This window comes from Cotesia typhae, unplaced genomic scaffold (assembly GCF_013202065.1).
Source record: "Cotesia typhae breed Kobodo isofemale line unplaced genomic scaffold, CoteBio_Ctyphae contig_119, whole genome shotgun sequence".
Classification (NCBI taxonomy): Eukaryota; Metazoa; Arthropoda; class Insecta; order Hymenoptera; family Braconidae; genus Cotesia; species Cotesia typhae.
The window spans coordinates 1,524,978-1,552,689 of NW_027423712.1; the positions used below are offsets into that span (position 1 = coordinate 1,524,978).

Here is a 27,712-nt window from a genome sequence, read left to right on the forward strand (position 1 = left end):
GATGTTAATAAAAATCTAAATTAAGTCTTGTTAGGTTTCATGGAATTCCCGTCGGGGTACAGCTTGCGGAAGGCTTTGATAAGCTGAGGATCAATCAGATGAACACCATCGACTTGGTTCCCAAGAGTGATCCAGTTCGGCTGAACATTATGCGGCCGACCGAATAATTCTATTTTCCTGGTGCTGGGACTCATACGTTCAATGATCCCGTAAATTTCATCGGGCTTGTGACTGGTAGCACGAACTTCAGCAACGATCACGTCGCTATCGAGTCCGCGATTGATACGAGGGTTGCCTTTCATGCCTACCAGACAGTGTTCCTTGCCGTGGTTCAGCCAGTGTCCGGTTCGCCCGGTCCTGATGATCCTCTGCAGCTGGTTCGTCTTCACCCAGATGATCTCGTCGACCCGCTCGTAGCCCCAGAGCTGCAAGCATTCCCTTCCAAGCTCCATAGCTCGGCCAGTCACCCACAGGAACAGCAGACCTTCATCCTGGAGAGCGGGAATTCCCAGCTGACGCATCTCGTCGTCAGACATCGTTCCGTAAGGAAGTTCCATGTGAATGTCCCACGGTGGGTCTGCCATTATTACCGCGAATTTACCCAGGACTGTCATGTCCAGGTAACGCAAGTCACACTGGATCCATTGGGGAGGATAGAGGGTCAATTCAGTGCCTGAACCTGGTCCTGTTACTTGTCCAGGGGTTTCTACTGCTGATTTTGTTGAATTATTTACAGTTTGAATTTCTGATTCGTTGATATTTTCCTTGGATAAAGATGTTGAGTTGTCTACTTCATAGTGGACGTATCTAAAAATTATTTTGTTTTTATTTATTATTTTTAGATAACTTAGAACTGCTCATACCGTAAAAATTTGTCAAAAAAAATTTTTTAATGTACTAATGCCAAAAGGGCATATCTCAAAACATATGCCCTTTAAAAATAATTAAATATTATTAATACTTAAATAATTTTTAAGATAACCTTTAAAAATACCCTAAGGTAAAGGACTCAGTTATTGACCCTTGCAATTTTATTTTAATTAAAAAAAAAAAATCAACTCTAATAAATTAATAAATATAAATTTTTAATTATAAATTTCAACAAAATTGGTTTTTTTAAAACATTTAATTTTTTTTAATTAGAATAAAATTGCAAGTGTCAAACAACTAGATAAGTGTTAATAACTGGGTCTTTTACCTTATTTGTAATCTAATAATCAATATATATTTTCAATTCTGCAGCAAAATTAGTAACATATAAATCGGCAAAAAAATTTTGCGCCCTTTTGGCTTTAGGTTACTAAATTTTCAATGTCCTAAAGCTAAAAGAATTTAGGACATTAAAAAATTAAACAATTAATTTAAATATTAAAATAAATAAATAATTAAAAAAATTCTAGAATAAATTAAACTTACTTGCAAGTATCCATATGAAAGCATGTATTTAAAAAACTACAATCACCCAACGACTCATCAGTATGACTCTGAATAATTTTTTTAAAATGTAATTTTTTACACTTAGCAGCTCCGCTAGCGTTTATTTTATCGCATTCAAATCTAGTCCCATGGGGACAGAACTCCATCACCTGAGCACCTCCTTGAGAACGAAATCGCTCAGCCAGAGATTTTTCCTTTGAAGTTTGCTTGGACAACAAGTCCAAAATTTGCTCTCCGACTTTCTTACTCTCCTTCTCCCGGATCGTCGGCATTGATATGAGGGACATGATATCTTCAGCGTTTTTAATGTCAAGTCGAGGTTGCTTCTCCGGACTAACCTCATCGTCGTCCTCCTCCGGCTCGTCATCGTCAGTTTTTTCTTGCGAAGTAGTGTCAGTGTTCTCGTGGGCCACCAAGTCCTCAGTTTTTTGGCTTGACACATTTTCAACTATTGAAAGTACTGTGTAACCCAACATTCCGTCCTCTGTTACTTCTCTCATTCTAAAATTTATATATGTTTGATATAACTTTCATTAAAATATTATGATAGTGAAATTGAGAGACATTTGATAATAAAAAAAAATACTTTAAGACATCTTGCGCTGCCAATTTCTCGAGTATTTTCTTAACATCAACATGAGAAACATCAGCACTTAGATTTTTTCTCAGCTGGACGCTGAGTTCTGCTGAAGTTGTTGGAAGACTTTGCCTCAAGATACACAAAATTTCACGTTCTAACTCATCATGCCGGTCTGTCGATGCAATAGAATCTCCTACAAAATTACCAAAATTAATTTAACACAAATCATAATTAAAAATATTTAATTTAATATTTTATATTTAATTTAACTACAACTCGATTTAAGTCGAAATCTATCTCTAAAATTAAATATAATACTGAAGTTACCAGTCAGCTGTTAATTTTAAAAATTTTTTTAATAAATCAATTACAATCAAAAAATTTTCATTTGTAATTTATCTTAATTTTTACATGTGAAACTTTTTAATTTAATCTTTTTTTCTGTCAACTTAAGTGATGAATATTAATTTAGCACATATTTAATCATTTTAAAAATTTTATAGTAAATAAATTATAGCAAACAAAATTAGAAAAAAAAATTGACATGTTGAAATTTTAAAAAACAAAAAATGCAATTTTAAAAAATAATTTTTTTTGATAAATAAAATTGAAAAATTGTTAAGTGACTGCTAACTTTAATGTCATACTTCAGTGTCATAAATAAATAAATAATAAAATTACCTCCAGAATTGACAGAATCCGCAACAAGACTTGTCGTTGTTGGCAAAGTAAGAGTAAACAATTCATGTCTCTCTCGTTTTCTTTTCTGCAATTTTTCCCTCAAACTATTTCTTTTAATTTTTATCGCTTGAATTTCTTCAAACGCATCAGACATTTTTATATTTATTTTTTAACACACTAAATATTTATAAAAAAAAAAACAAACTGTAACACATGTATGTTATAACTAACATAATTTTATAAAATTATAAATTTAGCCGACGTTTTTAATTTTTTCCATTTACTAAATTAGAGTTAAAAAATTTTTTTTTTAAATTGCACACATAGGTTCTTAAGTTTTTTTCACAAATTAAAATTTATTTTTATTTTTTTGCTATATTTTTTTCAATGAAAAAAAAAAAATTCTAAAAATTTTTAAAAGTCGGCTAACCTAATTTTCATTAAAATTTTTACTTTCTGTTTACATTTAACACCCGTACTGTTTTTTTACCCGCTTTTAACTAGAAATCTACTATTTTCACTTGCCGCCAGCGCCGCCTGTCAAAAAAATAATCAATTAAAATTTAAACACAAATTTTCTAATGCTGGTAAGCGCGCGTCCATTTTTTTGTGCAATTCACAAAGTGTCAGTGATTTATTTGATAGTGAATAGTGACGATGACAAATAATAATAAAAATAATCCACATTACTACGATTACTGATTACGCTGGGTTAGTAGTGTCAGTTGATACAGCTGATCCAGCTGTCATGTACTCATGTTACTCATGCTTATGTGCATTTAAAATAACAAAATGATTAACAACAATAGTATTTAGTAAAATAGTTTTTCTTTAACACAAACATGACCAACACGGGATATTTTTCTTCACTGTTATTAATTTTTGTTGTCATTGTTGTCGCTATTTTATACAGGTAAGCATTCAGTTGATAAACCTCCGATAACCTCTTGACATTTAACCAAATTGATTTATCAGTGAAAATAAAAAAAAACTAGTACTAATTTATTTTCTAAATATTTAATGTTTCAGTATCATTTGGGCAATTGTCATTTTTGTTCTTTTCAACGTTGGCCGCATCTGGGGTGAACAAATTTTAGAACGCATTATTATTTTGCTGAAATTGGATAAAAAATTTAGCAGTAATAAATTTAACAGCAATAAAACTTGCAAAGTGTGTCGTGGTGATAATTGTAAAAGACACAGGCCATCTGTTAACAACAGTCATGTCAAAATTCCAAAGGATCTGGACTCTGCGCTCCAAAATGTAATACAACTGTCTTGTTTCAATAATTACTATGATACTTAAATTAGCTGACAGCTGTCAATTTTTTTATTTTAATTCTTATGGCAAATTAATTATGAGAAGCAATTTAGCAGATAATAATTAATTTTAAAATCTTTTTAACAAATAAATTATGGCAAAAAAAATTAGAATAAAAAATTGTTATTTAGAAAATCAAAAAAGTAAAAAATGCAATTTTTCAGAAATAATTTTTCGGAGAAAATTTATTTTTTAAAAAAAATAAAAAAATTATAACAGTGACAGCTAACTTTAATGCCATAATTAATTACAAAGAAAAACAACGACATTAACAGTCATTTGATAATTTTTTAGTTTATTTAACAAATAAATTTTTTCTAAAAAATCACTTTTAAAAAATTAGATTAGATTAGATTATTTATTTATGCCAAAGCCTGATGGCCAAATGGCAAGTAAAAATAAAAAATACATTTAATTATAAATTCAAAAATATTTATAAAAACAATTTTACTTTTATAAACTTTATTTATACATCTAGATTGAACAAATAGTCAAAAATTTTATTCTTGAAAACCTCAAATTTTAACATAAATTTAAAAGATGATTTAAGCTATCTTTTACGGTTTAAAAATTATTTGAAGAAAAAGAGCCGAAAAACGTTAATGTAAAATTTTTTCAAATTTTTAAAATCTAGGAATTAATTAAAAAAATCATCAATACCAGACAAATGATAATTTAAATTGAAGATAATTAGATGAAGTTAAAGATAAATTTGATAGATTTTATTTATCTGTTACACCTGGAAAATTATTTTCATAAAATGTACGAAATTTAAAATTTTTTTTAAAGGAAAAAAATTTTCACTAACCGACCGATTTTGCTCATCTAAAACACATATATAAACTTTTGAGCCAATGCCATTTTTCGATATTACTCGGTGAAATGAAATATTTGGTAGATTGATAAAGAAATGTATCTAAAAATGACATGGAGAAATTTTAAAAAATTAAAAATGTAATTTTTTAAAAATAATTTTTTGGAACAAGTTTGTTTGTTAAAAAAAATTTTAAAGAAGGTCAAGTGACTGCTAACTTTAACATTATATTTAATTGTTAAAAAAATTTCTAATGTCAGTTAACTTCAGAGTTTTACAATGACTTTATATTAAATATTAAATAAAGTAAATTTTATTTAAACTTGCAGCTACTGGAAAAAGTTTTACAGACTTACGTGTGTACCTGGTACTCAGATTTCTCATCAAACGAGGCATTTCTCCAGCAACTGCGCCTGACAACAACAATCGCCATCAGAAACATAATCAGCCGACTCCTCAATACACAAGTGTCCGAGTTAATTTTCAACAACCTAATTCCCATCGCACTCCAGCATGCCCAAGACTGGCGTGTCATGTCAGAGTGTGCTAAAAAAAAAGGTGGTAAGCCTGAAGACTATGCTCGTGATTACTTAGGACATAGAATACACCCGGCGGCTTACTCGCGTGATGAAGAATTGAGTTATCTCAGAGGCTTAGTTTCTGGATTATTGCCTTATTTATTACCCAGTACTTATATTTCAACAAATAACAAGGTATTGATAATAGCAAAAAAATTCTTAAAAATTACCAATTTAAACCAATTATCAATAAAATAATTTATTTTTTAGGTTTTATTGCGAGAGATTCTGGCAAACTGGGTCCTGCTGCCTGCAATAGACGCTCTGGCAGACCCAGACAATATAAACTTCCTGGTGAAACTGGGAACCTCTTATGAAGTACTTCTGCCAGGAGAAATCGATTCTGTAAACGTGCCAATTCTTCAGACATGGATTACTCCTGTAATCGCTATTGAAACTTCTGACGATCCGCTCAAACCTTCTTTGGATCAAGTGCTCAATGATCCGCAGCTTCTTTATTTATTTATGCAGCATATCAAAGAAACTGGACCCGTTAATCTCTTACAATTTTGTCTAGATATCGGTTAGTATATTTGAATTAAATTACTGAAAAAAAATGACATTTGACAATTTTTTTTTTTTTTTTTTTTTTTTTTTTAAATAAACTAGGCCTACAAAATTATTTAAAAAAAATTGCATTTATAATTTTTTATAGGCATTTATAATTTTCAAAGATAGAAATTTTAATATAAATTTTTCTTGTTATATGTTTAAAAAATTATCAGATGTCTAAATTTCAGTATCATTATAAAAAAAATTAAATTAATTAACGAGAAAAATTCTTGAACCAAGAAAATTATTTTAGTTTGAAATTGTTGAGTTAAAAAAACAATTTTTTTATACAAAAATGATTTATCTGTATTATTAACAGAATGAGAAAAATTTTGTGTCATTGCATAAGTTTTCATTTGAGTTTGTGATTTTTCAAGGTTTGATATCATTCTTACCGATAGTCAATTTATTATAAGTATTTAGACTTTATTCGAAAATGCTCTATCTCTAGACACATAATTGAGAAATGACCTTGTATCTTGTGAATTATTGACATTTTTAAAAATATAAGCTCACCCTGACATAAAACTCATCTAAACCTTTTATTTGAGTACCCACATAAATTTTTTACATATTTTATATATTTATAAATATGTATATATGAAAAATATATCAAAATGCATGTGGGTACTCAAATGAAAGCTCTTGATGAGTGTAATATCGGGATGAGCTTATATTTTTAAAAACGTCAATATTTAAGAAAGTACAGTGCAATTTAACAAAAGTAATTATTTAATAAAGTAAAATTTTATTTATTTATAGTGCACAAGTCACATAGTGACTGCAAGATGGCTAGTTATATTTTATTCAAGAATTTTTTTTGAAAAAAATTTTTTTTTTTACCGTGACAAACAAAAAAAGTGAATATAATAATTATCTTTACAGATGATCTCAGTAAGCGTATGTTGAACCCCGAAATGACGGAAGAAATAGAAGAAAATTTATACCTCGACGCTCAGAATATATACTCGACATACTTAAACCCAACCGGGAGCGAGTACATCCACTTGCCTTGGCACATAACTCAAGGGCTACAGCAAATACTGGAAGGCGGGCCAAGTAAAATACAAGAGCTTCGAACCTCGAGGCCACTGTACCAAGCGCATCAAGAAGCTCACGCCCTCCTGGAGGCTATTTGTCTTCCGTCGTTCCACCACAGTTACGAGCTGTACAAACTGCTCTGCGGATCTCCTATCGCAAATCTGACATCAAAGTCCTCCTCGCAGACGAGCTTGTCCAACACCAGCGGAGTCGGCCAAAAATTGAGCTACCAGTTCGGAAAAATCCGAGGAGCTCTGCGTGCATCGACAGTTGACGGCGCGACATTCGAGACTCCGGATGTTTTCCACGCCGAGGAGGTCGACTGTGCCCCGCGTACTTACCAGGACGACTCGGCTTTGTGCATCGACAAGGCCAGCGAGAGAGACTTGACCACCTGGCGGGTCACCGTGCCGCATGTTGATGGCAATGGTAACCACCCGCTCTATATGATCGAGATCCACAGCTCTGCTGACAACAAACCCTGGAGTGTCTTGCGCAGGGACCAAGATTTTCATACCCTCAGGTCAAGGCTGCTGGAGTTTCACGGAGACCGCGAGATGAATGACTCCCCGCTGCCCACTCGCAAAAATCAGTACGTCTCTTTGGCTGCTAATCGTCAGCGGTACGAAGACTTTCTTCAAAAATTACTCGCTAAACCGACTCTACGTAGCAGCGAACTGCTGTACATTTTTCTTACAGTACCTAATTTTAAGCCTTACTTCAGTAATTACACTACACCAGACATTGGTGTGCTCTATCAGAGCGTAGCTCATAAATTAAGGAAAGAAAAGGGACAAAATTTGGATAAGTTTATGAATGTCTTTTTGGCTTCGACGGTCGTTGAAACAGAGCAAATTAATTTGGGCATTGACCCCATTAATGATAATAATTTTAGTGAGTCTACTACCAAGGGAAAAGATTTATTGTCAGGTCCGTTTGATAATAATTTAAATATAAGCAATGCTGATCAACAAAATTTACTGTTGATTATACCTAAAAAACACCATGTCAAAGGCGCTTGTTATTGTATCGCTGAAGCAAGTAAGTTTTTTCAATTATACTGAAAAAAAATTTATTTAAAAAAAAAATGATTAATTTTTTAACGAGAAATTAATTTGGTTAATATTTTACTAAAAATCTTACAGATTAGATGACTTGTGAATTAGAAATAAATAAAATTTTGTTTTATTAAATAATTTTGTTAAATTGCACTGTACTTTTTTAAATATTGACGTTTTTCAAAATATAAGCTCATACCGATATTACACTCATCAAGAGCTTTCATTCGAGTATCCACATGCATTTTCATATATATATATATATATATATATATATATATATATATATATATATATATATCAAATATATGAAAAATTGATGTGGGTATTCAAATGAAAGCTCTTGATGAGTGTAACATCGGGATGAGCTTATATCTTTAAAAATGTCAATTGATCACGAGATACAAGGTCATTTCATAATTATGTATCTAGAGAAAGAGAATTTTTGAATGCAGCCTGAATATTTATCATCATAAATTGACTATCGGTGAGAATGATATGAAATTATGAAACGGCACAAATTCAAATCAAGACAGTTGCAATGACACTAAATTTCACTGAAAAAAACCGACTTTCTCATATGACCATCCTGGACACCAAATTTTTCTTATTTTCTTAATAACATAGATTTTTTAGATAAAGAAATAAAAATTGTTTTACAGTAACTTTGTTATTAAAAAAAAAAAAATTTATAAATTTAGAAAAAAATAATTTTAAATAGACAACTAGTGAATTTTCATTAAAAATTATTTTTTTCCAAATTCAAAATATTCTTTCAATAAAAATTTTTGCTTCTTCAGCTAAGAAATAAAAATTTAAAATAAATTAATTAATTTCTCATTAAAAAATTGCTCATTTTTTTGTCTCGGTGTATAATAATATCATATAATAATTAATATTTTGAATTAAATTTTACAGTCGACAGCTTGCTAAATGTATCATCTTCTATATCAACGTGCGTCTGGCTGGCAGCTTCGCTATTGCGCTTAAATTTAGACCCATTCTGCAGCAAATATTTGGACAGAACATTAGCGAAGCTGTTGAGCGGTGGAAGAGCGGCGATGGTTATCAAACTGCTGCATAACGTGATGTTCGGGTCGAAATCGACGAGAAAAAACTTGAGCACGATGATCCAGGATGACGAAAAATACTTGGGTGCAAAAGAAGGACTTCACAATCTGCTGCCCAAGTGGTTTTTTGTCCTACGTAATGACAGCTGGTGTAAATTAATGGATTCGCTTTTGGATCCTCTGCAAAATGCTCCTTTAAACAAACATCTCGCTTATGTTTTAATAGACCAAATTGTTCTAACACTTTTTCCCGAATTGTCTCGGTGAGATTTTATATTTAGTTTTAATTTACATTCCAAATATTTTTTGTACATACTGCTCAATTGTAAATAAGTTGCTGTGGTCACGGCATTTTATTTTTATTTTTTAAAAATCATTTTTTTTGAATTTTTAATAACAATTATAAATAATAATAACTCGCATGGTGATAAATAAATATTTAATTACTTATTCAAAGAATTATTTATTTACAACATTTACACACTATTTCATTATTTTGTTTAGTTACTTATATATAATCAATTTTATTTATTTTATTTACGTACATAATAAACATATTTATAAATAATACATTTAAAATACACATCGTAATCATGATGTGCTATTTAATGTAAGATATCAGTCTTATAAAAGAAAATAAAAGTGAATACAATAATGTTTTATTAAAACATTTAAAGTGTCTTAAAATATTATCTGTGCTTAAAAAAAAAAATTTTTTTTAACTACAAAGGTAAGTATTAAAAGCAACAAACAATTTATCATCACAATATCTTTAAGTTATAGTTCATATAACATTAATATATCTATTATAATAATTTATAATTACAAATGCATTTATTTAATAATTTAAAGTAACAATATGTTATTTTTAATAAATATTTTGAAATACAAACTTGCAATAAAAATTATTATTAGGTTCAAATTTTTGATATTACAGAGAAAATATTGGTTTTATAAAAAAATGTTTTTAGGGGCAGACCTAGTGTGAAATTTTTTAAAAATTAATTTTTTTTTTTCATATTTCGATGAATTATACCTTTAAAAATAACATAATAAAATTTTTAATTGATTTCTCAAATAGTTTTAGAGTTACAGCCATTTCAAGATAGGATCATTTTATTTTTAAACGCGTTTTTCTCGAAACAGCATTTTTCGAATTTACTGCAGTGATTACTCGGAGACAAATGATCCGATCACTATCAAATTTTTTTCTGCATGTTCTGTATATAGTTCTCCATACAATGACCTATCAGTTTTTTTATCTGATGAAAAATTGAATTTTGGCAGGCCAAAAACGATCAAAATTTTGGGTAAAATTCAACTTTTTCTTTTAAATGCTCCCATTTTATCAATTTTTGATATTTTTTTTCGACCGCAGGTCATTGTAAGGACAATATCTTCTGGTTTAACGAGAATTTTTTTTTTTTGGTTTCATCCACGGAGAAGGCCGGAATCACTGCAGCAGTGGAGAACCTTTTTTTTTATAGCGTCGTCGGAGATCGCGTGTAACTCGAAAATTATTAAAGTTTTTTCTTCAAAAATTTTACTGCATATTCTCAAAATATGTATAAATATACCCTTGAAATGTTAAGATAATTGATACAGTAATTTTTTTTTAATTCCCACTAGGTGGGCTCCTTAAACAAAAGTTATTTAAAATTTAATTTTATATAAAAAATGTTAATGATTTAAAAAAAAATAATTAATATTTTTTCTGTAATTTCAAAAATAAAATTAATCATGAAAGGTTCAAATTTTTTTGATAACTAAATTGTGAATCTTAATATTGAAATTATTGACTTTTTTAAAAAAACAAACATTTTTTCTCCAAATAAAATTTTGAACAATTTTTGTTCAAAAATTTTTTAATAAAACCAATAATTTACTGACAATATAAAAAATTTGAATCATTAATAATGATAAATTATTTAAATAAAAAAATCTTTGCGCTACTTAAGATTTACTACCTGTTAAATCTCTAGAAGACCTCTCGTTCCCTCCGCCAAGTTCAATCTGAATTTGTTCTAGCGTCTTTCCCTTGGTCTCAGGAACAACGAAGAAAACAAAGGCGACGCCAATCGCGCAGATGACCGAAAAAATCCAAAACGTCATATCAGTCCCCAGAGCGTCTTGAATGTCGCTGAAGAACTTAGTAACGACGAAGGCCATGAGCCAGTTGAACAAGCAAGCGCTGCTTCCAGCGACACTCTTGACCTGGTTGTCAAAAATTTCGCCCATCATCATCCAGGGAATAGGTCCGAATCCGAGGGAGAAGAGAATAATGAACAGACAGATGGAAAGCAGAGGCAGCCAGCCGATGGAGTCGACCCCGCTGGTGTTGTGGATCTTCATGTTGAAGTAGACTCCGAGGACGAGGGTAGTCAGGCACATGGCAACGCTGGAGATCAGGAGCAGCATTCTCCTGCCGAGGCGGTCGACAATCAGCGTGCTGATGAATACAGCGACCACTTGCATGGTTCCAACGATTATTGTCGCAACGCTAGAGTCCAAGGTGCTTCCAGCGGTTTCGAATATGGAGCCCGAGTAGAAAATAATAGCGTTGACTCCACTGAGCTGTTGGAAGAACATCAGCCCGAAAGCGATCAGCAGTCCCTTGATGGCCGCTTTTGACCGGATCGCAGTCAGAAAAGATACCCTATTGCGGCTCGCTTCATCCAAAGCTTCCTTCTGGGCCTCCAGTTCCGGCTCGATGTTGTAATGCGGTCCTCTGAGCCACCTGTAGCTCTCTCTGGCCTCGTTGATCTGGCCCTTCATCAAGTAGTAAAAAAAATTATGTTATTTTGATCAAGGATTTTAATATTTAATTAAAACCCTTATCCAAATTATTGTGATCTAAGGTATTGCTACTAAAGAACATGAATATGCCCTTTGGGTAAGAATTATAAGCATCGTTTTCAAACTATCGATGCTTACAATAACAGGCCTCAAGTACTCCTCAAGTACATCTTACGGTATCAAATGAGGAACTGATTTTCAAAAGGGTATCTTTTCATATTTTAAAAAAGCAGTTTTTTTAACTTTTAAATATTAATTACTTCAAGAATTATAAAGATTCCTAAATGAAAATCGAATTGTAGCTTCATAACCGATAGCACTTTATAGTAAAATTTAAAAAGTTCGATAAAAATATTTAGAATTGAAGATAACCAGTTTTTGTCTTGATTAATCAAAAATGAAAAGATGCTTGTAAAATAAAATAAAATTAATTTAAAAAAAAAAAGTTGATTAAAAAAAAAAATTATTCAACAAAAAGAATTAGTCTAAAAAAAAGAATTAGTTTAAAAAAAAAATTAATTTAAAAAAAAATTATTAAAAAAAAAAAATTCTAAAACAAAATAAAATTTTTTATGCCGTAAGATGGACAGCCGAGTTCTTAAGATGGTCCACCTTTACAAGCATGGAATGAAAATGTTATCCATACATGCTTGTAAATTAAAATAAAATTAATTTAAAAAAAAAATTTCTACTATAAAAAAAAATTTTTAAAACAAAATAAAATTTTTTTTACCTTCATCAGGTAGTATGTCGGCGTCTCGGGCATGAAGAAGAAAACTCCGCAGAAAATCAGCGGAATTATCGCAGAAATTAGCGACAAATTGTAGATTGAGATTTCAGAGCCCAGGATGTAAGTCAACAGGACACCTGTGACTATCATCAGCTGGAAGTAGGACCCCAGGCTGCCCCGAATTGAGCTCTCCGCGATTTCCCCGGTGTACATTGGGGCTGTCACACAGAAAGCCCCGCCGCTTACGCCTAAAATGTAGCGCCCGATGTCGAACATTACCACGGAGTTCGACCAGATTATTAAGACCCACCCGAGGACAAATGGCACTGTTAGGATTAACATCGCTCGCTTGCGTCCGATTATGTTGCTGAGGATGCCGATTGGCACGCAGATTGTCGCGGCTCCTAGGTTGAATATCGATCCGATCCAGGAAAACTCCGTCGGCGATATTGGAATGTTGTATTCTGCGGAGAGCAAAACTCCATCTTTTCCCGCGGGTGAGGTCCAACCGAGGACCATTCCCGCTGCGAGAGCTCCTAGTGTTGCTGATAGACCCGCTATGTATTGCGGAAGCTTTCGGCCGGTATTTTCATTTTCGCTGGTTGCTGAGACTAGCGTTTGTTGGGATATCCCGATATTTTTTTCAACCATTCTGCGGTATTCGCCTCCCACTAGTGGCGTTCTTTCTGTCAACTAAAAAATTTATTTTTATTGTTAATGACGATGAAACTATAAGAAAATTGTCAGTTTTTTTTTATTTTTGTAAGTAAATTACAATTAATAAATTTTAATAAAAAAATTTCACATTTAAAAATTCGAAAAAAAATTACAAGTGTGAATTTTTTTTATAATTAATTTTTTTATAAAAGTTAAAAAAATTGACAAATGTTATTATTATTATAAAAAAATTTCAAACCTAGAAATTAAAAAATATTACAGGGACAAACTTTTTAATTATTTTTTTTTTATCATTATTTTTTAATGTTACGTCTTAGCATAACTTTTAAATTATTTAATTTTAATCTAGATCATTTAAGATCTATAGATTGGGATCGGGAGTATTTTAGTTGGTTTAAATTTTAGAAATAATAAGAATTTAGTTACGATTAATACATATATTGTAAAATATAAGCAAATAAATGGATGTACGGTTAAATACGTACTACAAAAGTTCATAAAAATGAGAGCGTGATACAAAATTAGTGAAAATATAAACGTATTATAAAATCTAATAAAACATCAAGAACGTGATGCAAAGTTTAATTGACACAATATTAAGAAATAATCTTTAACAACGTATATTTTTGACGGCTTATTGACTAAACGCTTTGAGATCAATATGTAACGAACTTTACAATACCTGTACTATTTGGACAATCTCTGGAGATGGATATTTGTTTGAAAATCGACTCGTAATCACTATTTAATTCAAAGTGTACAAAAGAAATAAAAGAATACTTTACACAGTGGGAAGGCCTGCACTGGTAGAAAACTAAAAATGAGTCTGAGTCTGAATCAGAGTCGGAAAATGTACTGAATAATAAAAAAAAAAAATATTCTCCGGAGAGTCCCATAGTTTTAATTTTTTTTTGGAAGGGGTCCTAATTTGTGGGTCCTAGAAGGGACGATTTCCATCCAATAGAAAAGGACTTTTCCACTCCAGGTCCCCTTCTCTATAAGAAAAGCGGCCAGATCACGCCCTTATGCAAGCGGATGGGTATGCGCACCTACACATCCACTTACACATTCTTTTTATTTATTGATAAAATTTATTGATAGTAATGCTATTTAACTTTACTTCTATTTTAGCTAATTAATTGTTCTTATTGTATTTATTAATTGTTTCATAGTTAATTGATCTATTTTAATTATCTTCATATTAATTAGATTATTTTCTTTTTATTAGATAATTTTAAACGTTACCTTTAATATTATTTATTTAAAATTTACTCTATTTATCTATCACTGTTGAGTCTATTGTTGGGATTTATTTTATTAATTATTTTAAATTGTATCTAGACTCTTATTAGTTAATATTTACTATTAAAATTTTATTTCAGTAAGGTTTCGTTATTTTTACTTAAATTAATTATTTTCAAATTATTTAAACTTTATCTTATTGAGTAAATTTTAGAATTCTTGAATAAACAGCAACCAACGGAAATGATAAATTCTATGCGTCACTGTAACTATTTTTTTCTTAACCTAAGTACACAAAATGTTAAATATATTTTTCCCTTATCTTTTTACATAACGCACTATTTATTCTATTTTTATGGCTTTTCTTTGAAGTAAATGTAAAGCTAAAATTTATTTTTTTTTAAAATGTTTTTCTGGGAAAAATATCTTAGCCCTGTGTATGTCTCCACTTTAATGAGTCTGGTGTCATTAAAACGATAATTCTACGTATTATTTGATATATGAAAATGTTATATTTTTAATTCTAGAGTCGCTTAAACAAAATTAAGGTCATTGAACTATGATTCGTTTTTAAATGATTTTAATGTTTCCCAGGACGTAACATTAATAAAAGTCAAAAAACTTTACAGGTGATATGATTATTATTATTATTACTTTGCCTTAAAAATTATTATCATTACTAATAATTTTATTTTTATAAAAAATAATAATAATAATAAAAATTTTTATTATTATTAAATTGCATGCTAAAAATTATTTGAATTTAATTTGAAATTTAAATTGCGCGCGTTCTTTTTAAAATCTTTTAAATTACCAACTTAACAATAAAAAAAAAATGATTGACAGGTAAACGATACACATCAACGTGTTCACTCTGTTTTGTGTTTGCTACAGGAAATAAATTAAGTTTGACAAATAAACAAAAACAAATATCGACAATCGTATAATGACTGTATGTAAACTAACAATAAAAACAATAACAACAATGTGAAAGTTACATACTAATGAACTGGATGAACTCGGTTCGCCCATTGTTTGATATCCTCGCTCCATCGCGCAATGTTATCGAATCCAAACAATCACCTCTTTATACAATATTTATATTATATCTGTATTTACATATATGTACATTCAGAAAAAATAAACAATACAAAAACCCAACAAAATTATAAAATTAACAATATGTTAATATTATCAAACGGTACATATCGTATTAACGAATTAGCGAGCCGCGATACGGCAGGTTTCTTTAACTCGTAAAACTACTGTTAGCTATTTCATCTCCATCTACATCAACTACTCGACAAGTTTTATTCTACAATTAATTTTATGATAATGTTATTTTATCAATTTAAGTTGTTGCAACTTGTCACACACTTGCGCGCTTTTTAATTTTATTTAACTAATTATTTTATGATCAAATAATCTAAAAAAATTTTATAAATAAATTCGATTCAAATGTCAAAAATTGTTTTGGTGAAGTGACCATTAACATTTTAAATATTAATTAGTAGAAAATTAATTTAGCAGATATTTGATCATTTAAAAAAATTTTTAACAAGTAAAAGGCAAAAAAAATTGACTTAGAAATTTAAAAAAATTAAAAATACTATTTTTCAAAAATAATTTTTTGAAACAAATTTATTTGTTACAAAAAAGTATTAAATATTTTCAAAATTAATTTTCATAAAAAAATTCTAAAAATGATCAAATGTCTTTTGATTTTATTGTAATTAATTTAAGAAATTTATTTAATATAATAATTTATATTATTAGCTTCAATACAGAATAATTTATTTTAAAAATTAATAATGAAAATTTATTAGATACTGGCTGTTACCCACCCGCTCCGCTGGGCACTTTAAAAATTAAGATTGTTTACATGGCTACATTTAAAAATTAAGATTGTTTATAGTTATCACCCACCCCCGCGATCTTTATTGGAGGTAATTCGGTGTAAAATCCGTTCTTAGATCATTTTTGTATCACATGTAGACGACTACTATTAAATTTGGAGTCTATAGGAACTATAGCTTGGAAATTAAAAATTTTCATTGTTGATACCTACCCCCGCAACCCTCTGTGGGGGTGAGATATTGTAAAATTTGTTCATAGATTATTTCTACATCTCTTACAGAAGATTCCTACTAAATTTGAAGTCGATAGGAGTTATAGTTTAGAAACGGGAATTTTTCATTGTTAACGCCCCCGCAACCCCCCTTGTGGGTGGAATTTCGTAAAATCCGTTCTTAGCTTTAAGATTCCATTTGTAAAAGTATGACAGAGATATTTTCGTTTGTTCAATAGAGAGCGAGAGAGAAAAAAGTGTATACCCTACTTCTTAAATTCAATTATTTAAAATCCGGCTAAAACAAACTTAAAATTAAAAGCGCGAGATATAATTATACACAAATTATACTGATAAAATTTATGGTAAATAATTTTAATTATACGATATTTTGTAAAATATATGCATGTATATTGTAAACAAAAACAGTATCTCATAAAATGAACGCTCGAGTTTAATTAAAACAGTTAAAGTATATTTTTTAGCGTGTAAAAAGGTAACGTTTATTGTTATAAGCAGGTTTAATAATGAAAGCGCTGAATTGCGTAGTCGATGATATTGCCTGGTGTGCTCGCAGCGTTAATAAATGCAACCATGCGATAACGTTTCTCGTGCAAATTGGATTCAGTGACTTCCATAGGTCAAAGTTACATTCATAAATAGACCAGTATACTATTCAAAATTTATTTACTTTTTGTCCGCAAGTAATAAGTAGTAATTAGTATTTAATATTTAACACTTCTATTTAAAGATTTTCCTTTAAAAACCTGTTTAAATAATTATTAGTGCATAAATAATCTATAAACATTTAAATTTCAGGTTGCAAATCGATTCTCTGATGGGTTATATAATAAACGACACTTGCATTTGTGTTTAAATTTTAAGTGACGAACCAAACAAGTGTATGATATATACTTTCATACGAAGGATTTAAGTTAATGTGATATAACGCTATTATTTATTTAACGATTTTACTTTACCGACAATTGCAGGATAATTACCGGAATGTCGAGGAAAAAATGATCCATAAATAAATAAATGAAATAAAAATCAACACAAATATTTTCCTTTTATGCAATTTAATTATGTAATTAAATTCAACGCGGAGTTCAAGACCGGATGAGGTGCGACAGTCAAGTTTAAATAATTATTGTTGTACGGATGTTTTTTATTTTACAGTGATTAAGAAAATATTTTGAGGTAAAATAATTATTTTTGATAAAATAATACAGTAATTTGTCAAACGCGTCAGAGATCTGAAAAAATATAATTTTATTTTATGAATTGGTAAAATTAAAAATAATTAAAAAAAAAATTTTTCCTAATTTCTGCATTTCCGTACTCTTGGATAAAATTAATATCTACAGGACTAATAGTACTATTGATAATAATAATAATAAAACATAGAACGATATCATCAAATAATGATGATTATGATGATGATGATAAAATAAAAAAAAAAAAAGTAGAGATTTATATGTATTTTTTAATAAAAAATCAAAGTATTTCCAGCGCATTAGCTGGATGCTCAATCGAGCGTGATTATCGTCATGATACACAGAATAAGTATTTGTTCTGTTCTCGTGGGAAAACAAATGGCTGCGAAAGCCAAGTGGATATTATTTTCGATAGCAAAGTGGGTCAATCGATGTATTAAAAAAAAAGAAATTTGCACGTGTAAACTGTTAATTCACTATTTATATTTTTCATATACATAGGTATGCGCTTTTTATCAATTTAAACATTCATTTGATTCTATCTGATTAAATTAATTGAATGCACTTTAATAATACCTTTTTTATGTATTTTATTTTGATTTATTTCCGTGCTCAATCTCAGATCTTTTATCTGTTTTTTATTCTACAATTTTCTAATAGATCTTTTTTTAATTGAAACATTTCAATTAATTTTGCCAATTTAATTTTAAAAAAATTTTCTGAGATAAAAATTAAAAAATAAAAATCTAAAAATAATTTAAAATTTCTAATTTTAGATTAAATACATACTAGTAAACTTTTGAGGCAATTTAATGCAAATGTAAATAAAAAGTTTGTAAATTTATCTTCACTGTATCAATCATCGCGTAATGATATTAAATATTTACTATTAATTGTGGCTACTGATAAAGCTATTTGAAATTTTACGCTCAAATATTTGCTAAATAAAATTAAAACAAATTTTACTTTCATTGATTTTGACATTAAAAAAAAATTTTTTTTTTTTTTTTTTTTAGATAAGCGTGATAAAAATAAATCGCTGACCAAAGAAGAAAGGATCGGAATGAATTGAAATGAAATAAGATGTGTATAATAGAGAGATAATAGTGTAAGTAAAGGTATAGGGGAGAATAAGAAATAAGAAGGGCGATGGGTGTCGGTGGGCTACTTGCAAATCGATTCACTCGGTTCGTTATGCGGCTGCGTTTATTTGTAATTCACGGCAAACACTAAGAGCTGCCCAGAAATAGTCTAAGGGTCGTCGCTTACTTCAGCTAGAAAGAATCAACCGAATAATTGGATAGACCGGGTAAAGAACTACGCTCGAGAATTTTAAGAAATTATTTGAATAATGAGAAATTTATAATACTTTGTAAGAATATTTAATTGCTAAGGAAATGAGGGACTTTTTTTTTTAAACAATAGATCAAAGAAATTCATTTAAAATTTTAATTTGAAAAAATTTTTTCTCTTTTTTTAATTTTAAGATTTTTTTATAATTTAAAAATTAAAAAAATTTGTAATAAAAATTATTTTCAATACTTTTTTTTTTAATTTGGATTTAAAATTTTAAAAATTAAATTAAAAAACTTAATTCAATAAATTTAACTGTAAAAAATAAATTTTTAATTTTATTTAAAAAAATATTTTCTAAAAATTTAACTCAAATTTTAAAATCAAAATTTTTGTCTTAATTTATTAAAAAATAAATTCAAAAATTTCTAGTTACTTAATTTGAATATTAATCAATAAAAACAAAAATAATGAAGAAGCAAAGGATGAAAAACTTTAAGATCAATGTATCATACCGTGATAAAGAAAAGTCCAAAGATATTATCGAGCCACTTAATTACTTGTTTACTAATTTAAATTACACTCGGGTTATTACTGATTGTTATACTTAGACGATGTACTGGCCTGTGTTTCGCCGCCGGCGAGCCTTTTAAATCAACTAATTCTCCCACTACACATTTAGCAAACGATAAACTGAATCGAGAGGTGGAAAATATGTTATTACTTATAACTTATAACAAAATATATACCACCCGAAGAAAATTTAATATAGAGTTTCTCGGTGAAGATCAATGTACACAGCAATAGTCGATAGTTAATAGTTAACTACTGAAAAAAAATATTTAATCATTTATTTATTATTACTATCATCGCCAGATAAATCCGAGTGCATTTAATTGCGTAAAAGGTAATATTTAATGCAAAAATTGCATAAATCTCAGAAGTTTCAAGTGGAAGATTATCGCTCGAAAAATGATCAACTATCATATCTATTGATTCAATTATCCTTTGATAACGTGTCGTCTTTATAAATCAGTATTTAATTATCTATTTTATATTACTTGCAATTATTTATTTCCCAGATTTATTGACTTACCTTATTATTTTTTTTTTTCAGTTTCAAGCTCGAGTTATTAATTAATAATTAATGAAGTTCCAAAAGGAAGCAGAGATTGCCCCATAGTCTGTCGCCTTCACGATCAAGATCAATTCAGGGAAGTTATTTATTCGCCGATAACTTACACAAGATTTTTTGGTTCTTCTTAATTAAAATTTATTTTGATTTTAGAAATTAAAATCGGTGTTTAATAGTTTCGATTTTTCAGATTTTATGACGTGTTAATCTGTTGAATTTTGGGGAAGATGATGAATAATTGAGCAAATGGATAAGACCGGATAACGTATGGATGCCGCGTAGCAATGATATCGACTGGATTGATGGAGAAAACCAGTGGACATGTGGGGGAGTTCGGATAAGGGTAAAGGGTGAAGAGGTAGTTGCGGTAAGGATGAAACTGGGTAGGAAATTATACTCCGATTGTTCGTCTATGTTTATTCACCGACACACCTTTGATCCATGAAGTTCGTCTTTCAATAAAAATACTTTCTAATTATTTAATTTATTTTCATTTTATAATTTTAAATTGCACTATTATTATTATTATTATTTATGAATAATTATATATTTAAATATGACATTGAAATTAAGATATTTGATAATTTTTTTAAATTATTTTAACAAATAAATTTTATAAAAAAAAATTTATTCTAAAAAATTATAAATTTTTTATGTGTAGACTTTGTTTATTTTTTATAAAAATTAAAAATTTATCAAGTGTCTGATAATTTCAGTGTCATATATAAAACTATTAAACATAAAAAAATATATTCATTTTTTTGAATATAAAAACTGTTTTTTTATAAATTTAAAAAATCACAAAATTACACAGATAAAAATGTATTTAATTATTAGAAAACTTCAACACGTGTTTAACTGATTGAAGGTTAGTTGAGTTTGAAAAACGTGCAGTCACTGTACAACGGTTATTACTGTAGCTGAAATTACCCCCAACTATTTTAAAAATGGCGCTAAAAATGAAACTTAGGTAGTTTCTTATCATAAATTTTTTTAAGTAATTTTTGAAGAATTTTTTTTTAAATTTGAACTGTTTTGATTGATCCATATCAATATAAGCGACTTTAAACTTTAAATATTATTTTTTTATTATTTTATTTAATGGAAAAAAAGTATCGTTAGTTTCTAGAATTTTTTAACTGACATTCCACGTAAAACTTTAAGATTGAGCGACAAGATGGCCGTCGGAAAACCGAGACAGTTATTTGGACGGGTATTGTGAGAGTTTAGGAGATATTTTTTGTCGGTCGTCAAACTGCGGTGGAAAGGCACTGCCACAGTTGGAATGGGTAAATTTGATATTGATATCGACAGTGAAATAGAAGAACATTATATTTTTAGCATTCAGCTGTGTCTGTAGTCCTTTATTGGATTAGATCTATATTTATATATCTATATTGAAGTTTATATTGGAGCAGAAAATGGAAAATTTTAAATGATTTGATCGGCGAAGGAATTACCAGGATAAATTGATTGGAAGACAACGACACTATTGATTTCAACTCAAGAGTTGATCTCTTTCCAGTCCACCAAGAAATCTAATTCAATTATTTTATTCAGTTAAATATTATTTTATTTTTTTTCAATCAAAATTGGATTTTTTTTTTAAATATAATTAAATGCTTAAAAATCTTCATTTTTTATTTTTAATTAAAAATTTTGTTTTAATAATTTTAATAAAAGATTTTATTTAAAATGTTTTTTAAAAATAATTTTAATTAAAGATTTTTTTAAATGATTTTATTAAAAATCTTTTTTTAAATAATTTTAATTAAAGATTTTTTTAAATGATTTTATTTAAAATTTTTATTTTTTAATAATTTTAATTAAACAATTTTTTTTTTACAGGCAATTTTTTTCACAACGCAAAATGTTTTTAATATAAAGTGTAATAATCGAACAATAAGTAATAAAAAGACGACGAGTCATTTAACCAGCTGTAAATAGCAAGAAAAATAACTTCTCAAGTCGTTAGGTCCGTAATTAATCAGAGAAGCGGAATTTAATTCACCTGCGGGGGATTTTCAGCTGCAAGTGCTCGCAGCTCTATTATATATGTAATAACATTACATATACCGACACAGCCAGCCGAGTCGACATTGGCATTGCACTTGCACGGCAATTATGATGTAACGACTTACAAGTGACTTCTTTATCTTCATACTATCGTAAGTCGGATGATGGCCGGTCATTAATCTGTTTTGCAATAAACTACCATCTGAAATTTTATTTCATCAACATCAACTATTTTTTACACTCTTTTTAAATAACAATGAACGAGTTATAGCTTCAGAAGTATATATACTTTTAATTTTTTTTTAATTACCAGTTGAGGAAATTTTTAATTGTTTTTTTACACTCAATCTCAGTTAATTTTATTTATTAATAGTTATTTTATTTATAAAGAGAAAATAAACTTGTTTTATTTTAAATAAAATTTAATTTTTTTTATAATTAATTTTATTTAAAGAAAAGTATAAATATTTAAATTAAAAAAAAAATTTATTTTTTAATAATTAAAATTTTTAAACAATTTAAATTTTTATTAAAAATAATTTTTTATAATTATTTAATTTTTTAATAAAAATAATTAAAAAAAAAATAAATTAAAATTATTAAAAAAAAATTTTAAACGAATTTATTTAGAAAATTTTTAACTGAAATTATTAAACAAAAATTTTATAATGATTATTTAATAAGCAGAATTGACGTATTAAATAGTTGATACGTCAGGTATTTGTTATAAAGGAATGTTGTCTTGCAAATGTGTAATTAAGCGAACAATTAATCAAATACAATGTAAAATAATATCCTCCGTTTTTAGTTTTATTAAACATATAATACTGTAATTAAATACAAAAATAATGCATATAAATTATCTTAATATCTTCCGCTAATTAATTGTTCAACTATTATTATAATTTAAATATGTAAATATATATTCTTAAATTTAAGTACGTCGCGGTGATATATGTGACACATAATTATTTCCGCGCAATAATGGATACACTTGGAATAAGTAAACGCTAGGCGTAAACCGTAGATGTAATGACAAATTCAAATTATTCGCACGTTCAGTACAGACGCAAGGTTAAAAATCTCTTGCTTTGCAACAATAAATAGTTAAATTATTATTTTAGTCTCCTGTCTATCTATTTAAGCACGTACATTAAATAAATAATCCAAAGTTTATTCAAAATTTTATTTTACTTAATATTTAACTTACATATAAAAGAAGAAAAAAATAAATTTAGATAAGACTCGAGCGGAGACATTAAAAGGTGCACTTTGCATTACTTAGGGTACAAAATTACGGCAATAACGATGCAAGACCACGTTAAAATATCGCGAAGTTATTCTTTTTCTGAATAAAAATATTCACTAAAAATTAAATAAATAAATACGGTGATTAAATTAATTTTTTTTTTGAGCGTGATAAATAGACTGAACAATACAATTGCAAATAATTGAAATTACTCATTTATATTTTCATAAAATTGATTTATAGTTATTATTACAATTGTCGCGGATATATAAATAATCCATTAATTTTTTAACACTAACATTGACATTTGAAAATGCTTTTTTCCCATAAATATTTGTCCTGTTTACGTCAAAAATGAAGGATAGACTCATGACACATTCCCAGTTGGTTTATATTAGCAGTCTCGACAGTAACCGTCAAAGTTGCGTGCATCACGCTCAGCCAACTAACAAACTAAGTCTGAATCACGGATACGCCTTCTAGGAAGAAAAGAAATGCTAGTCATTAAATAACCGACTTAACCACCTGCATTTTTTCCCTATTTTTCTTGACATCTTGTCGACTGTTTGACGCTAATTTTCCAGCAATCGCCCATTATTTTTATTAACGAAAATAATTACACAAAATTTTCCCTATTTTGCTGAAATTTCCGGTGAATTTTGCTTTTTTTTTTTTTTTTTTTAATTTTAAAGAGTAAATTCAAAAAATTGTTAGTTCAAAAAGTGATATAGCTGTTGTTGGGGGTAAAATTGAAGGGGTTGTTACGAAACTTGGTGTAATTACTGTTTAAGGTATCAATTTAATTGTCCTTCAAAAGAAATTAAATCGGTCGATTGGTTTCAAAATGGCGGGGGTGATAAATTTTTGACAAAGCGCTAAATTATACTTTGGAATTTTTTGTGAGAAATTTTGATTGTATTTGTGAAAATTTGAGTAAAATTAATTAATTAAACTTAAATTTGGGTCTTAATTTTATTTTTTTAATTAAAAACTTGATTTTTTAATAAAAATTTCAATTTAAAGATTTTTTTAGTTCTTATAAATAAAAAATTGAATGTTTTTTTAATTTAATTTCTTTATTAATATACTTCGTATGTATAAAAAATTTTTTTTTATAAATTTAAAATGTAAATTTTTTTCCTAAAATAGAAAATTAAAAAAAACTTTGAGTAATATAATTACAATTATTGAGCAGAAATTTTGCAAATAAATTCTCTTCAATAAAATTAAATTTATTAACTTAATAATAATTTTTCTGCTAAATTAACAAATTGTAGATTTAATAACATCAATTTCTTCATAAATTTAGGTCCAATTAAGTGTTGCATAATCAAAAACTATTAATTGCCGACTGTCTGGACAATTTTGGTCTGAGAATAACCTGTGAAAGCGTTTTACCTCTTATTATAGAGACAAGCTGTAAGTGACGTTTGAATTAATTCTCTTATACGGGTGAATAATTACGTCGATGAATTATTGACGGTTATCCAAGTTAAATCCTAGCCGGTTAAAATATACTCAAGCCAAAAGAACAAATAAAATAAAATAATCATCGGGGCTCTTAAATCGTAAATTATTCTCCAGTTATTCATGAATTGCGTGTAACTAGATAATATATATTGTACGATTACTCTACTTGTGGTGAACTGTTATTGTCTCCTTATCATTTATGCGCACTAATACTGACTAATAACTAATAACAGTAATAACTATTGACGATTCTGATAACCTTGTCGTAGATAGCTCGCAATAAATATTACATTTTTCATTTTTAGATTTTTCACTCCCGATATAAGTCCACAAACTCAGATAAAATTTTTAAAATTCAAGTAAATAATTAAAATGGAAAATTTTTGATTTTTGTGATTGGTAAAACTCTAATAAAAATTAAACGTTGTAATTAAATTGCTCGAGGATCAAATGCTCTACAAACTTCACCCTTGAATTTATTAATAATTTAATTAAAATAATTGCCCAATAATAATTAATTCTGGAAATTAAGATAAGTGAGTCGTGTTTTTGTTCGATATTTTTTTTTTTGTGTTTTATCTTCAGATATAATTAGATGACGATGTCAAAACATTGTTTATATTTTCCCATGGATGTGCGATCAATTATACGCGCAAGGACGCTAAAAATATAATGATAATGAGACGTAACCTCGGTTTGCTCTCTACATTTATTGCATTAGAATTATCTGCCGAAGGTTTGACCTGTTTTTTTATTGCCTAATTATTTATGTTGTTATATTAAATTAAATTAGAAAAAAAAATATTTTCCCGGAAATTTTGATATTTTTTTTAATCGATAATAATTTTTCTAGCAAAGATAAAAAATTGATAACTGTTCTACGATTTGCAATTAATTAATAAATGTATGTTTTTTTTTTTTTTTTTTTTTTTAATAAAATAATTGAATTTCTATTGTGATATAATAAAAAATTGAAAAGCAATGACATTGAAATCCTCAAGGAGTTGATGAGATCGTGGGTCATTGGAGGCTCGTCATAAACCGTTGACTTTACTGCGATGACACATCCCGCAAATAGGTATATCTTATATTACGCAATTGGAAAAACATAGAGGATTTTAAAAAGGTAAATTGCAGTATACTCACTTATAAATTGTCAGTAATTTATTCACGTACTAACCTACGCTTATAAAATAATTATTTATTATTTTCTTGACACGTCGCGTTCCATCCGCGTGTACAAGGTAATCATGATGACATAATAATTTTACAGATGAGGGTCATTTTTTACATTTATTTTACTTTGGTATTAAATGCTTGCACTGTAACTTTTTAACTACGAGTTATTTTAGCGCCTATGCGGCACCTAGCGAAAATTTATGCAACTAAAAATTATTATTTATTATTAAATGATTGTAAATAATTATTAAAAAATTTCACATTTAAAAATGAAATAAAATTAAAAGCCCAAATTATTTTTTTATATTTTTTTAATAATTAATTTTTAATAGAATTGAAAAAATTGACATTTTTATTTTTATTTCACTGTGGTATTAAATACTTAAGCCTTAGTTTTTTAAGTTCGAGTTAGTTTACTGCTTATGCGACACCTAACGGAAATTTGATGGAATAAAAAAGTAAAAAAATTCTATTAGAATAATTTTTTTTTTAACATATTAAAAAAACTTAAAAAAATATCAATAACTCTAAAACTAACAAGTTTAATCAACTTGTGAGATAGGCGTTGTGGTCTGGTAGCCATGCTGCTGTTATATATCACCAAAAATTGTCTACCGATTTATCGCCAACCAATTGATTAAATATTTAGTTCACTGTATAAAAGCAAGGTCATTTGTAAGTTAAATTCCATTTACAAATAAAAAAATCCGTGCAACATAATAATGTATTGTTATCTTACATTATTAATCACCATCTTTGATAGAAGCGATTTTCTTCAAGATATCAATGCCACGATTCTTATGACACTCGCGTACGATTTTATCGATAATTATCTTAATAAAAAATGTATGTAACAGATAGAATTATACTGGAAATACCTATGCTTGTTGAATAGTATTAATCTGTTTAATTTTCCGATCAAATAAAATAAAAACACAAACCCTTGGTTATCTTCATTAGCAGATGTTGCCTCAGTTAGTTAAATGACACTGACAAGCTTCATTATCGCCTCGAATTATTTAACAATCAGTAACATTTGAGAGGAGGGTGCGTCAGCTTGTGATTAATTAACCGTTTTACCCTTTATGTTGAAACTTATGTTGCATGCACCCGAATCTTATTTTTTCTTCTCAAAAAAATCAATCAATTAATAAAAAAAAAAAAAAAAAAATTTTATCAATCTGGCAGATGAATTGCTGTTGACAAAAGCATCTGCGCTATTTATCACCTCTCCCCTGCCGAGATAAGAAAGCTTTTATTAAAAGAGAGGAAAATGTGTGTGCTTGTTGTTGATTTTTAAAAATACCAAACAGCGTGTGACAACTGGTGTATTTTCATGGCTCTCCAAAAACTTGCAGGCTAGTGTATCTCTATAGCAATCGGGTATATACAGCATAAGAACGTGGTAAGAATAAAATTTGTAAGCTCGAAACGTGTCAAGAATTTAACAGTGACTTTTAAATAACTCGGTAAAGTCTGCTCTTTACTTCTCCTTGTACCTTGTACC

General features: G+C 28.4%; 3 protein-coding genes and 3 long non-coding RNA genes across 8 annotated transcripts; 2 read left to right on the forward strand and 4 right to left on the reverse strand.

Moving 5' to 3' along the window:
• Positions 1-5: 5 nt before the first annotated feature.
• Positions 6-3,098, reverse strand: Mettl3 (methyltransferase like 3). The gene is made up of 4 exons (XM_074248688.1): positions 2,699-3,098; positions 2,024-2,210; positions 1,417-1,938; positions 6-807 (listed from the first exon to the last, which is right to left on the reverse strand). The coding sequence occupies exons 1-4, from the start codon at positions 2,850-2,852 to the stop codon at positions 21-23; spliced, it is 1,650 nt and encodes a 549-aa protein (XP_074104789.1). The 5' UTR covers positions 2,853-3,098; the 3' UTR covers positions 6-20.
• Positions 3,099-3,358: 260 nt separating this feature from the next.
• Positions 3,359-9,591, forward strand: LOC141532407 (sorting nexin-14). The gene is made up of 6 exons (XM_074250738.1): positions 3,359-3,611; positions 3,728-3,962; positions 5,163-5,546; positions 5,622-5,934; positions 6,849-8,045; positions 8,981-9,591. The coding sequence occupies exons 1-6, from the start codon at positions 3,541-3,543 to the stop codon at positions 9,397-9,399; spliced, it is 2,619 nt and encodes an 872-aa protein (XP_074106839.1). The 5' UTR covers positions 3,359-3,540; the 3' UTR covers positions 9,400-9,591.
• Positions 9,592-10,119: 528 nt separating this feature from the next.
• On the reverse strand, positions 10,120-19,816 carry LOC141532410 (facilitated trehalose transporter Tret1). Of its 2 annotated transcripts, none has more exons than XM_074250749.1 (3): positions 19,672-19,816; positions 12,662-13,351; positions 10,120-11,901 (listed from the first exon to the last, which is right to left on the reverse strand). In XM_074250749.1, the coding sequence occupies exons 2-3, from the start codon at positions 13,307-13,309 to the stop codon at positions 11,086-11,088; spliced, it is 1,464 nt and encodes a 487-aa protein (XP_074106850.1). In that variant the 5' UTR covers positions 13,310-13,351; positions 19,672-19,816; the 3' UTR covers positions 10,120-11,085. The 2 variants fall into 2 exon arrangements, with proteins under 2 accessions (XP_074106850.1, XP_074106844.1); XM_074250743.1 differs by lacking the exon at positions 19,672-19,816 and adding an exon at positions 15,581-15,795.
• A 92-nt stretch (positions 19,817-19,908) lies between these two features.
• On the forward strand, positions 19,909-22,694 carry LOC141532422 (uncharacterized). 2 transcript variants are annotated; one of them, XR_012480085.1, is made up of 3 exons: positions 19,909-20,063; positions 20,274-21,850; positions 22,140-22,693. It is a non-coding gene; the product is annotated as an uncharacterized LOC141532422 (long non-coding RNA). The 2 variants fall into 2 exon arrangements; XR_012480086.1 differs by having other exon boundaries at positions 20,051-20,191; positions 22,140-22,694.
• Positions 22,371-27,471, reverse strand: LOC141532427 (uncharacterized). Its single transcript, XR_012480087.1, has 3 exons — positions 27,147-27,471; positions 23,856-24,035; positions 22,371-22,509 (listed from the first exon to the last, which is right to left on the reverse strand). It is a non-coding gene; the product is annotated as an uncharacterized LOC141532427 (long non-coding RNA).
• On the reverse strand, positions 24,768-25,156 carry LOC141532434 (uncharacterized). The gene is made up of 2 exons (XR_012480088.1): positions 25,021-25,156; positions 24,768-24,937 (listed from the first exon to the last, which is right to left on the reverse strand). It is a non-coding gene; the product is annotated as an uncharacterized LOC141532434 (long non-coding RNA).
• Positions 27,472-27,712: the final 241 nt, after the last annotated feature.

Bases quoted from the DNA above. Each gene is read 5' to 3' on its own strand.
- Mettl3 (XM_074248688.1), bottom strand. From the start codon at position 2,852: ATGTCTGATGCGTTTGAAGAAATTCAAGCGATAAAAATTAAAAGAAAT. The intron at 2,211-2,698 runs GTAATTTTATTA...GTAATTTTGTAG, and splicing joins GGATTCTGTCAATTCTGGAG to GAGATTCTATTGCATCGACA. The intron at 808-1,416 runs GTAAGTTTAATT...AATAATTTTTAG, and splicing joins TTTCATATGGATACTTGCAA to ATACGTCCACTATGAAGTAG.
- LOC141532407 (XM_074250738.1), top strand. From the start codon at position 3,541: ATGACCAACACGGGATATTTTTCTTCACTGTTATTAATTTTTGTTGTC. The intron at 3,612-3,727 runs GTAAGCATTCAG...TTAATGTTTCAG, and splicing joins GTTGTCGCTATTTTATACAG to TATCATTTGGGCAATTGTCA. The intron at 5,547-5,621 runs GTATTGATAATA...TTTATTTTTTAG, and splicing joins ATATTTCAACAAATAACAAG to GTTTTATTGCGAGAGATTCT.
- LOC141532410 (XM_074250743.1), bottom strand. From the start codon at position 15,631: ATGGAGCGAGGATATCAAACAATGGGCGAACCGAGTTCATCCAGTTCA. The intron at 13,352-15,580 runs GTATGTAACTTT...TAAATTTTTTAG, and splicing joins CGAGTTCATCCAGTTCATTA to TTGACAGAAAGAACGCCACT. The intron at 11,902-12,661 runs GTAAAAAAAATT...TACTTGATGAAG, and splicing joins CGACATACTACCTGATGAAG to GGCCAGATCAACGAGGCCAG.